Genomic DNA, 12,697 nt, shown 5'->3' with positions numbered 1-12,697 from the left:
GAGAAGGTGCACCAGTTAGCCATTATACATAATGAACCACTGCAAGAACTCAGTGGCGTGAAACAAAGCCATTTTTGAGTGCTCTTGAGTCTGCCTGGTTACTGGACGTCCTGCTGATCTGGGCCAGGCTCAGCTGATTTTGGCTGGACTCACCTGCGTGTTGCCATCAGCAGGTGGCTGGACGTCTGGGATGGCCTCACTCACATAGGTAGCTGCTGGTTGGGGTGATGGGGATGATGGGGGTCTGTGTTTTTCATCATCCACCGGGTTAGTCCAAGCTTGTCACCATTGTGGCTGTAGGGTTGCAAGAGCAAGAACAGGCACATACAAAATCTTTTGAGGCTCTGGCTTGGAGCTTTACACAAAGGCAATTCTGCTGCATTCTGTTGGCCAAAGCAAGTTGCTGGGCCAGCCCAGGTTCAGGAATGGAGCAAAACCCCCATCTGTTGATGGGAAGAGCTGCAAAGAATGATGGCCATTTTTGCAATCTGCTAGACAGAAGGTGAATTCAGTCTCCTTACATTACACTCCGGGCTTGGTCTTCATTTGTATTTTACAATTTGTAGAATGTTTTCCCAGACAGTCCGTTTTTATTTTCAAACAGCACTGGGAAATGGGCAAGAAAGGTACTGTTAGCTTCATTTTCACATAAGGAAGCTGAAATTAGAGGCCCAGGCTGGTCAGCTAGGATCACGAGGCTCCAGTGCCTGAGACTGCCCTGCCCGGCTCAGGGAGCTGCAAGCACACGCTGGCTGGCCTCTCAGGCTCTCCATGGCAAGAGAGAACCTCAACCCACACGTTCCAGGGAGGGATGGTGGGTGGGGATTGTGGGGTCCCTCACACCTGTGCCTTGTCCTGGCTTTAGACTGTTGGATGCCACACGTATGTGGCAGGGCACCTCATTCCCACTGTGTAAGGTTGTTAGAACAGTCAGCTGTGGTTGATGCTTTCTAAGGTCTGTTACACTCAGGTGACTTTGACTTGTGGGAGCCTCTCTCGGGATAGAAGACTTTCTGTCCCCCAGAGCTGCTCCATCGTGTAGGCCCTGCATTCCCTTGGCCTCCTGGCAGCCCCCGTGGAAAACAAGCTTCCTCACTAACATGCAGAGAGAAGTAAAAGTCCGTGTGACCGCGGATCCAGAGCTGGTGGACCTTCTGTGCCAGCTGTCTCATTGTCATTCTTGAGACCATTGGTCTCTGAGGCTCAGCCACTTGCCAGGCTTTTCATTTTCCCCTCAACTACTTTCAGACCACAGAGGAACAGTTCCTTGTATTTACTTGTATTCTGAGTCCTTTCGCTGGTCTTGTTCTGGAAGGGACGTCAGGTAGGAGTTATCCCCATTTCACAGAGAAGGAAACTGAGACATTATATGATAAGCTAGTTGCCAGGTAGGGACCATAACTTGGGTCTCTTTGCTTTTGAGTTGAGAGCTCGATGGCGCTTGTGACACATTGAAAGCCCGTGATGATAGGACGGAAGCACTGTAAGGATTTCCTGCTAGTTTTCAGTCTCTCTCCTTGGTGCTCTCCTGCCTTCATTAGAATGAATTTTGGTTCTCGGATTCATCCTGGGTAGATGAGCCTTAGTGATGACACTTTTTAAATTCAGGGATAAAGCTACGTAAATGAGCCACAGATACCTGTCTTGGGGGAGAAGAGAAAGAGTGAATTTGAAAGAAAAAGATGGAGATGAGGAATATGAACCAGTTCCAGGAAAATCAGCTGTGGGGAAGACCTGATGTTGGTCAGTTCCTTCCCTCATTCATTCAGCACATATTTATTGGCTTCCACTATGAATAAGGAAGTGTGTTAGGGGCCACGAAGGACACATTATCAGATAGGGGCTCAGCCCTCAGAAATCTCAAAGTCTAGTGGAGGAGAAAAACCATAAACAACAATGCAAGGCTAAAGGGCAATGCAGGCCTTGGTTGATAAATCAAGTGGGGTGGGAGGCTAGAACAGGGAATTACTTCCAGGGGCAGGAAACAGGAAGTGCTTTGTGAAGTCAGTAGCAACTGACTTGATGATAATGTGATGGCTGACAGTTAGCAAGAGGTCCCTGTGTACGTTATACCTGTTGATTCATTTAATCCTTACAGTGACTCTGTGAGCTTCTGACGGATGAGAACATTAAAGTGCAGAGAGATAAAGCAACTTGCCCAATGTCACTCAGCCAGTAAGTGGCAGAGTCTGTGCTCCTAACCACTGTACTGGTGCCTCTTGAGGCTAGTAAGATTTAGGTGTGCAGAGACGGGGATGGGAATTCCAGGTGGGGGAACTAGCATGAACAATACAGGTCTTGGTCTTGGCTTAGAGCCCGTGAGTGTCCCATTGTCCACTGGTATCCAGGCCAGCTTCCTTCATGAGCTTCGCTGGGCCCTTTGGAGAGCTGCAGTGTGGACGGCCAGGGTGGGGGTGCTTAGGGTGGTCTCCAAGGTTGGCTGTGTACCTCAGTGATGTCAACATTTGTCCTTACTCTGTTGTCAGGACATGTCGTGAGTTCCTGCTGAAAGATAGCAGTAGACAGACTCTCAACAACTTCTTCAGTTCTTTGTGGCACGAACTGTGATAAGCTTTAATCTAAAAAGATATTTAAAGCAGTAAAGCAGAGGATTTTTTTTTTTAACACTAAAGACTATAGTAGTGAGATGTGGAAAGTACTATAAATGTCAAGAATTTTTAGTACTGTAGTTAAGCGACACTCTGAGAAGAGTGTTGAAAAATGGGACTGAATTCTAAAAAGCAGCCAAAATAATGAAGAGCTTGAATATAATGATTTATAAGGAGTAATGAGACTGTTTGAGAAGGGGACAGAAGAAGGCATAAATAATTCCTATAAATGTATGAAGGCTGGAGATGTTCAGGAATTAAATAGTTGGGAAAGTTGAGCCGTTTTAATTAGTAAAGCTGATTTGAAATGAAAATGCAAATCACTTGAATGTGTTAAAGTTTGGGCTCATATCATCTTAGACCTGTGTTATTGGGACTGAGAGCAGAAACCCTGGAAACCTCCCTGAAATGGATGCTTCCAAGCCACTTGCTGTCACCAGATGCCCACAGTTGCAGGAACTTCCAAGTCTGTTCTTACCAGCACCCAACTTCCTCTCCATTATTTCCAGCCTTTAAAAGGCTTCTTCCATTCTCTTCTCCACAAAAGGCCAGAGGTGCCGGCCAGAAGGAGCTGGGGGTCTCTGAGGAGCCCCAGAGGCCGAAGCACGAGCTGCAGAGAGTGGCTTGTTTCACCCAGCCTGCCTCCTGCAGCTCTGCTGTGTGATCAGGGCTTAACTGGCAAAGGTAGGATGGTCCCCAACACCGGGAGGCTGGAGAGATAACCACTGCCGTGAGCTCAGTGGTTGATGTCATGGCAGAGATTGCCTTTTTCATTTTCCCCCACCAGGTCCTGGGCATGGAGGGTTCTTGATAAACCGATATTCTTGCCACAATATCTGCTCAACGTTGCTTATCCGGGACTTGGGATAAAAGTCCTTTCACATGCCCTTTGTGGAGGCTACCTCTTGGGCAGATGTGTGTGCCACAGAGTGGATGAGGTCGTGCTCAAGGGCCGTGTCCTCAGACTTCAGTCAGCTGCAGGAGCTGAACCCACGACCGGACCCTCTCCACCAGCTCCCATCCCCCAGGCACGCACACTTCACTTAAGACGGTGGACGTGAAAGGCTATGGAGGGTCACCGTGACAGTCTGCTTTCTGGTTTCAGATCCCACTCAGGATGCTTCCAGGACAGAAAGTGGCAAGAACCTTTTGGATGGTCCCCCAAGAGTGCTTCAGCCCTTCCTGACGAACAGAGCCAAGGTGGCCGGGGTGCCCCCCAGCCTGCCCCTGCCGGTGAGGAACACCATGCTGGCCGCTGCCCTCTTCCCAGAGTTCCTGAAGGAACTGGCTGCCTTGGCCCAGGAACACTCCATTCTGTGCTACAAGATCCTGGGGGACTTTGAGGACTCCTATTGTTAGCTCTTTTTTTTTTTTTTGAATAGAGGTTCTTATTTTTTAAGGTTTTAGTGTCTTGACTGAATGTTCAATGCAGAGCTGCTTACAAAAATTTCTACTTTGATATTTCCTGACAATACTTGATTTGTGGGAGGGGATTTTCCATGTACCTCCTCTCTCTCTAGCCGGGTCTTTCCACCTTATGTTACATAGAATGTAAGTCTTGTAAGCTGGGTGCTCCTTTGGCAGGTTTCTTTGCTCAGTTTTTCTTCCTCAGATTTTCTGGTTGTGATTCTCCCATCCCTTTGAGTTTACTCATCTTGCAGCGTGGATCACACCAAGCGAATATTGGGGTTCGGTGATTTCTGGAAGTGCCCATGTCCGAAGGCTGGCTCTTCAACAGCACATGAAGAATGTACATCCACCCCTGTGGCCTTCTGCATTTCCGCTTCCATTTTATAAAAGGGAAGAATAAAGATGGAGCCCCTCTTGCCTCCATCACACAAGCACATATCATATGTCCTTTGCATTTTACTTCCAAGACTGTACTCGGCCCGACGTGTGTTGCCTTACAGTGCAGGCAGACCACTGGTGTCGCTGTCCGCCTGGGAGAGGCTTGGGGATGCAGGGAGATTTTCCTATTGCTTGAGAGCTTTCTTTAATCAGTATGTCACTACCTAAACACTGAAAATAGCCTTATTTTAGTAAGATTTGCACAAAATGAAATATACCTATGCAAACTGTGACTTTGGTTTTTAGGAGCTTATTGATCAGATGGAGAAAGCATGGTATCACATACTCATGGAAGAGACAACCATCATTAATTTTTTTAAGTGTTTTATGAAAAACAGACTAATCTGTGAAGCTCTTTCACAGTGGGCTCTTTTTTGGGGGGGGGGGCGTATGGAATGGGGCAAAAGGATAAAGGTAAACTAAATGCAACCTGTAAAAACATTGGTAATTCTTTTAAATTGTTTCCTTTTTCTAATATATTGCACTTTGTAGAGAAAGAGGAACTGTGCAGCCGCTTTGGGAGCGGGAATGTCAATGTGCACAGGTCATGGGGGACCCCCGCAAAGCCACGTGCCTGCTGGTGTCTCAGTGCGCGCGGAGATGCTGCCTTCTGAGTAATGGGGTTCATTAGGAGCCCCAACATGATGTAGTGGCGCCTCTCTGCTGCTTTCCAGCCTGCACCAAGAGGCATAATTATACTTAGAGTCACAGTCTCCTTACAACAAACCAAGAGGGGGAAACGCACAGAATAGTTGTGGGCTAAAAATGAGACCATAAATAACTGATATTTATGGATATTCAGTCCACCCCCCTCTATTTTGGGCAGGTGAGAAGCATGTAATGAGGATAAGCCTCCCTCTTGGGAGGGACATGGGAAGCCCAGCTCTCTCTGTTCTCTTGGTGGGCACCTCTGCTGACCCCCGGGTCTGGAGGTTGTGCTTCTGGAGCACTGGTTTCATTTTAATCAGGCCCCTTGTACAGGAGGGGAGAGGAAGGATCATGTCTGAGACTCTCCTGAGCGGAGGCCGCCCTTTTGGGGCTCAGGGATCTTGAAGCAGCTTTGTATTAGAGAGAGAGAGAGCTGGCCGGTGGACTGAAGACCCCAGGAGCTCTGGCCTGGCCTGAGTGGCTCCTAGGAGCCAGCCTTGCAGTGTTTCTGAGTCTAAGCCAGAAACCAAAAATACTGATTTGGCATACATTTCTGACTTCAAATTCGTCTTGAAAAATGGTTTGCCCACCTGGGGTGCAGCGGCCAGAATGTATGGGACCCAGCAGACTGGCCTGCTTGTGTGATGCACTAGTCTCCACTGGGAAAGAAGGTTGCTGAAGGTAGAGAAGAGAAAGATGGAATTTAAGCTGTAATTTATTATCCTCTGATTTTGTTTTGCACTAGTATTTATCTCCCAGTTTGGACTTACCTAGTATATAAAATGCTAAAGTCACATCTGGAAACTGTCTTCTTTAGGTTTGGGTTTGATTTACATTTCTCCCCGTTATGTGGTAACGGTGTCAGTTGTTCCTGAGTCCACGCTGCTTTATTGTAGAGCCCCACAGTCCCCTTTGTGGGAGGGGCCCTTTGGGAAGGAGACCGATGTCGTGCCTCTTAGTATTTTTTTTAATAGGTACTTAAGTAGACTTACTTTAAAGGAGGACAGACATGGCCAGAGTCTGGAGTGAGAGGCAGGAGAATTAACTCCCACAGTGGGGTGCTGGTGGCAAACTCACATGATAACCCTCTCCATTTGGAACTGGAAGCTGGTGCATGTTTCTGAATCCATTGCCACCCTCCTCCCTAGTACCGTGTGCAGCGTTTTTCAAAATGAAGTCAGAAAATTAACCTGGAAGCACATTATACAGAACCAGAAAAACCATGTTTTTGAGTGCAACAGCCAGGTGGGCTAGGTAAGGGTTGTTCGTTCAGGGAATGGCATGGACTTGCCAGAGGAAAAACAGCAGAAACCTGAGGAGAAGAGCAAATGCTAAGGAGAGCGGGGGGAGGAACGTTGATCTAGGCAGATATGATGATTCTGTACAGCAGGTGGGTGACCATGGGAACTCCTTGGTGGGAACAAATCATAGTAATGAAGTAGAGTATTCCAGTCACAAAGTAATAGGTGAGGCCCATAGAAATATCTTTTTTGTAAGGAGTTTGGGGGAAAAAATTTAAAAATATTTGGCATGCTTCAAAATATGGTCCCAGAGTATGGACACTCTTCTATGTGACAGGCTCCCACGTCAGATGCTCTGCTACTTGTTGGAGGACACAGTGGACACAAACGCTTTGGTGCGGCCCCTGAGGCTGGCGTCACTGTGTCTAGCCTAATAATGGTCCCAGGCAGTGAAGGCGAGTCAAGGGTTCCTGGAACATCACAACATTAACCTCCATTCATAATTCAGGGTCTGAGGTAAAGTTCCAGATGGAGTGAATTCTGTGGTTCAAAGTAGATGAGATCACTGGGATATTTAAAATTGATTTTTGGAAATAGCCAAGTAGATGTCTTTAAAATTTTAAACAAAGAAATTCCAGGTTGAGTTTAGCTTTCATACCATTTCATGGGGTAAAATACAAAATCCCAGCCATGAAATGAGGATGCTGGAGTACCAATTAGAGATGTGATTTTCTTTATCAGTAGATACTTCCTCTCCCGGGTATTTGGAGGAATTATGAAATTGTCCCCATTTTACTTGGGATTATTTTGGAAAATACTTTGATGTGCTGGGGTTGGAACTGATGTCTCTGCCACGTGTAGGGAGGGCACATTTTGTTCTTTTACGGGCCCTCGGGAGTACCTTTTCCTTAGCAAGTGGCTTTTATGTAGGTCAGATGTAGTTGTTGATTTTCAATCCGTTAAGACATCAAGGGGCCAGGGTGTTGTCAGGAGAGCATCCTCTTATGAATAGCATCTAGAATCAGGTTATGTGAATATTTGGGTTGCTTCTTCAATTTGGGCAGCCAGTGGTACTCAGGGTTGAAAGTTGTTTTTGCCGTCTCTAAATCAGCTTGGTTGCAGTGGGCATGTGGGTTGGTTTCCAGATCTGTTTAGAGGTGTGGGGTTGTGGATGGGCCGCCCATTCGGAATCTGGATCAGTGTGTCTAGGCTGCTTTCTTGAGGGAGGAGCTGTCCGGGCACAGGGGGGATGTGTCATTGGTGTGAATGTTAGGTATCTGCAGCATATTCTCCAGTTCTCATTTAAGGGCAGTTCAATTTAATTGCTAATTACCAGCCCTATATTTACTGAAATGGCTGTCATGCTTGCCATTTTTATGAAACACTTTATTGCAGGACAGCTATTATCGCACATGCTACTTCAAGTCACTGGCCCCGGCCAGTGTAATTTGTGGCTTGCTGCGAATCTCAGCCAGCATTGCAGTGTTAGCTCTTCCTGGAAACAGCATCCTCTGGTAGCCGAGGCCACATCAGCTTTAAGTCATTAAGAAGATATTCTCAGGCCCCTTCTTGCTTCAACCATCAGTCTATAAATCACACGACACTAATTCTCCATCAAATAACAGCTTCAAACAGAAAACTGTCCAAACAGTTTACACTCCATTCTTAAATCACATCATTGCAGAAACATTTTAAGAAAATGGAGTTGACTCTTTTTTTTTTATTTTTGAATGACCATCATAAACCTAACGCTTTAGAAAGAGCTCTCGAAGACCAAGAATTGTTTTCGGGATAATTTTGCCTCTGTAAATCCTCCCTACGTTCAGGCATTTATTAGGCCATTACTTGTTTTGGAGGACAGATTATCCTGGTAGCTCATTAGCTGGATAAACAGGGCTTTAGTGGAAGATTTTTGGTAAGGTTCTGTAGGGACAAGGACAGAGACAAGGGAGGGGGAAGCCTTCACTTCTTTGGCCTCTGCACTCAGAATCCTAAAATGGGTGATGATTTTTCTCTGGGACTGACCCTATCCTGTTGAGTCATTCTGAATTTTGTTCCTGTCTTACAACATGTGAGTAAACCTAACTCACTGTCACCCACACAAGTAACAAGGCTGCCAGTGCGTTCTGTCAGCACGGGTTCAATATGTGTTGCAGGGATCTTTTGGGGAACTCAGATTTACTATGTCATTTCAGATCCTGACAAGGGTGATGGGAGTTCTTAGGCCGGATTATAAATTTCATGGAGCTGAGGCTGCAGAGGCTCTGTGCTTTTTAGCGTGTCAGCTGACTTTTTATTGGCGTATGTGTACAAAAGGCCCACCTATAACAAGGGTCCTTTTGCCCAGGAGATATTTGAAAAGAGGGAATTTGGTGTTGACGATCTTATTTAAATGATTTTTTGCTAAGTTGTTTGACTAAGGGAGGCAGCAAGAGAGGATTTCACTCAGATGCTTTCCATCTCACAAATCGAGGGTCAGCTCTGTTCACAAATAATCTGTGAATGCATTTGTCTGAAATCTGTTGAAGAAGCATGGCAGCCATTTCCATGCTGCCTTTGGTAATGGGTAAATAACATGGCCTTTCAGATAGATTTAGTGGTTTTTTGCAAAAAGTTACCATGTAGAATCCTTGAAATGATGCAGCTAATTCAATGGAAATGAAAAATACAATGTAAATTGTGGGTCATGGCCATAAGCTACATATTCAATTAACCAACTAACTCAAAGCTCTAGGAGGGTGTGTACTTTCAAAAATTTCATAGCCTTCTTCCAGATTAGCAATAATTACAAAGAAGTGTACGTGTGTGGGGAACAGCTACAGTATCCTTAACTTGGTCTAAATAATGATCTAAGTTCTTTCTTTTTCCTGGGCTGTCTACACCTTGAAAAACAGGAACAGAAGTTCATTAAAACTTTGATGTTTAAGTCTGGAGAGAGTCAAGGAGCTCCTTCCAAGACCTGGCTATCCAGAATTTAAAAGCCTAGTAGTTGGCACCTCCAACCTTTCATACACAGGGGCCCCACAAAAGGCTGTCCATTAATTTTGTTTTAGAAATTTAATGAACTTTTACTAAATACGTACTCTGTGCCAGGTAGCATGCTGAGCAGTGAGGCTGACATCCTAGCCTCCCACCTGAACCAGCCAACCAGCCGACCTCCACCTCAAGCAACAGAACACACGGTTTGGGCCAGACCAGGCAGAGCTGGTTCAGGCGGACCTGGGGAAGAGCCAGTTTTCCAGCACATTCCCCTCCAGACTACAGGTATATGGACTCCAATGACAGATGGCAATGGCTTCACGTATGGTGCCAGTTCATACATTTTAATGAGATGTCCCCCTGAATAGCAAACAAAGAACCAGACTAAATTCACACTCATGCAAACGTGTATTTAAAACTTGGTTTCATTGAGGCCCGTTTCCGAGCAGAGCCATACTCTCTGAATTTCTTAGGCTGTTATATAAACATATCTTTCCGATATCTAGTCAGGTTCCAAGTAAGATATCTGAGCTGTGCTTTGATTTTTTTTTTTTCTTTTTTCCTATTAGCAGTTATAACAACATAACAATCCGATTTTCAGGATTTCACAAGTGGGCATTCAAGACCACAGGCAACTGTGAGAGCTGGACAATTAACATTGTAAAGGTCAAGTGTTTTAATGATGGCATTTTTCTCTGGAAATGATCAATCTGTAATACAGTTCACACTTGACATAATAGTTTTGGTAAACTGTCTTCATCTGGCTGCTCCCCACAATCCCCCTTTAAGTAAGCTCTTGATTTAAAATGGTCTGGAAAGATCCTCAAGTACTTTTGGTAAAGTTTGATGACAAAGAAGCCAGACCTTTGGTGAAAATAGAGTTTGTAAAACAAAACTGAACCTCATTATTTCTTACAAGGTAATGATCCTGCCAGATTCCAGTCTCAGACCACCTCTGCCCGTTTGTAATTCAGAGACTTGTGGAGTGAGAACTGACTCGGTCTTTCTCTCGAAAAGAGGTTAAATGAAAATACTTTACTTTCAGGCCCACTAGTTTTCAGTATTGCAACAGAATGCGTGAGGGGCACCTGGCTTCCTGGGAAATGTAACATATTCTCTTATAATTCTAAGTCTCAAATTTTAAAAAAAAGATAATTTCGTTTAATCCTTACCTCTTCATGCTTGTCTAAAATAAACCGCACAACTGGTTTCCTTTTTGCTCCTGCTTTTTTGGTTGGGTAAGAGGGACGCTTCTTTCCTCACTCCTAGATATGGAAGTCCTGAGCATTGTCTGCAACTCAGGAACCGTTCATTGCTAAGTTGCTGGTGGGGAAAAGTGGGGAAGGTCCCCTTTTCTCCAGCTCCCCAGCTGCCACTGGGGCACCATGCACGACGGAAATGCCTGTACTCTTCTCAGGAGGCTAGCGAATCCAGTGTACAATCAGGGCCTCCAACGATTTTGTTCTCTTACTTATGTCACAGTTTATTTAACATGAGCTTTTGAAAAACAGCATTTGCAAAACTGGTCTTCGAGCTTTGTGAGTCAGAGGCAACAGAGGCATAACATGAACAAGGGGGTGCCCCAGTGCGTTACACAGACAGAGTAGAGTATTATTGTCATGAGAACGGGATGAAGGCAGCGCAGCCTTCATGGAGATACCGTCAACTGCACCACCATTACCGTTAAAGGTCAAGATTCTGACTTACTAGTTTATAATCTTATTCTTTCCAGGCAAGACAAATCAATTTAATGTTACAGCTTTTTTTTTCTTTTTATCTTTTTTGGCCTGAGGGTAAGGGGGAGTTGTCAACTGCACAATCTTTGAAGTGTAAGTTAATTTTTATGTGATATTTCAGTATATATTTTATTCATTAAATTTATTTGAAAACTTCTGTGGTCTTTTTTACAAAAAAAAAAAGTCTCTCAGATTTCTGCCTTCTGGGATCCCTAGGGAGTCGAATGGGCAACAGGACTTTCACTCCGTGGATGGGTGAATGCTGCTAATACCTCAGACTAATAAGCTCCTCCCTCCCCACCCTCCGGAGACTGCCCTCAACAGTCTGTCTTTAGCTGTGTCAATTAATTCATTCTGTTGTGTTTTCATCTTCCTTAACCTATTTTCAGGTCTGAAATACTGCATCCAGGTTACGTCTCTCTTATCACTGCTGATCCTCAGCACCTAGAACAACGCCCAGCCCTTAGGACATGCTCAGCAATATCTGCGGAAGGAACTGCAGAATGAAAAGTGTTCTTAGAATGGTAACAGTAGGTCTCCTTTAATTCACGAGAATGTGCTATTTCTTAACCGCTAGCTGTTGCAGCTGTCATGGAACCATTTTGATGTCAGTGATGCAAACAGGGGCCAGGCTGCTGGTCTTCTGTGGACGGGGCATCCCAAGGCACAGGCTCGGTTGGGGCACCCGGCTCTGCCCGGGCCAGGGACTGGGAGATGCAGCACCTCAAGCACACAGCGGTCAGGTTTCCCAGGCTCGGTTCTTGGCCATGGCTGCACTGGCCCCCTCAGGCAGAGGGACCCGAAACATGTCACGAGGCCAGCTTCTTCTCCAGTATCTCCTTTATCACGGTCGGGTCTGCTCGGCTGAGAGTCGCTTTTCGGACCAACCCAATCAGTTTATTTATAGCTCTGGGGTTTCCCTTCTTCACATCCATTACCTTTAAAGATAGAAATTGTTTTAAAGGAGAAAATAAAGAGACATACCTAAAAATCCTAAATTAAGCTTTATGTTTACTGAAACTTAAATTCTGGTCTTTTTTTTCCCTGTTAGTATTAGATATAAAATGAGAAAAGGAAAAAGGGGAGGGAGGCGAACTGAGGAGGTTTCTAGGCTCCCATCAAAGGCGATGTTGGCTCCTCTGCCTTTTGATTAAAATGGACAAGAGGAGGCCTGTGACGTATCATGAGTGATGGCCCTCAGCTAGAGAAGCTGGCGCGCAGAGACGAGGGTGCGCCCCTCCTGGGTGCCACAGGGACATGAGGACGTAGAGCTTCTCAGAGTCTTGTCAGGGGCCCCTCTGCAGTCCTCCGAGATGAATGATCTCGTCTAATCAGTGAGGTACCACTCTAATCTCCGGGGGTGTTCGGCAGGCACTGAAATGCACGGCTTGCCTTCTCCCCCCACTCCCTGCCAGAAGCTCCATTTACCAGAAAACAAATCCACAAAATGGCAACTCTCCCAGAGCATGTGTGTGTGGGGGGGTGCACTGTGGTGGGCAGGACGGGGACAACAAAGGCAGGAGGTGCTGAATTCCTATCAAATAGTCACTGACTGTCAGGGCCACCGGCTCCGACCTCCTGCTCTGCAGCATCTTGATCGGCAGGAACGTCTGCGAGTATCTGCACTCAGTGCTGA

General features: G+C 45.7%; 2 protein-coding genes across 12 annotated transcripts in view; one reads left to right on the top strand and one right to left on the bottom strand.

Moving 5' to 3' along the window:
- The window catches only part of FHIP1A (FHF complex subunit HOOK interacting protein 1A), a 224,460-nt gene extending 213,246 nt beyond the window's left edge, over positions 1-11,214 (top strand). For 3 of the 7 annotated variants that reach the window (XM_070611564.1, XM_070611567.1, XM_070611565.1), the window contains exon 13: positions 3,715-4,690. In XM_070611564.1, the coding sequence (XP_070467665.1) occupies positions 3,715-3,968 (254 nt within the window). In that variant the 3' untranslated portion in view covers positions 3,969-4,690. Of the gene's footprint in view, positions 1-3,714; positions 4,691-9,439 lie in introns of those variants that run through there. The other 4 variants (XM_070611568.1, XM_070611569.1, XM_070611570.1 and 1 more) reach the window with 3 other exon arrangements.
- A 363-nt stretch (positions 11,215-11,577) lies between these two features.
- GATB (glutamyl-tRNA amidotransferase subunit B) overlaps positions 11,578-12,697 on the bottom strand; it is a 74,633-nt gene continuing 73,513 nt past the window's right edge. For all 5 annotated transcript variants that reach the window (XR_011537750.1, XR_011537749.1, XR_011537751.1 and 2 more), the window contains one exon: positions 11,578-11,999. Coding sequence is in view for 2 of the 5 variants with exons in the window: in XM_008526218.2 (XP_008524440.2) it covers positions 11,871-11,999 (129 nt within the window). In the remaining 3 variants the exon portion in view is untranslated. The remainder of the gene's footprint in view (positions 12,000-12,697) is intronic.

This window comes from Equus przewalskii, chromosome 2, assembly GCF_037783145.1.
Source record: "Equus przewalskii isolate Varuska chromosome 2, EquPr2, whole genome shotgun sequence".
NCBI classification, from domain to species: Eukaryota; Metazoa; Chordata; class Mammalia; order Perissodactyla; family Equidae; genus Equus; species Equus przewalskii.
This window is presented reverse-complemented; position numbering and strand designations above follow the sequence as displayed.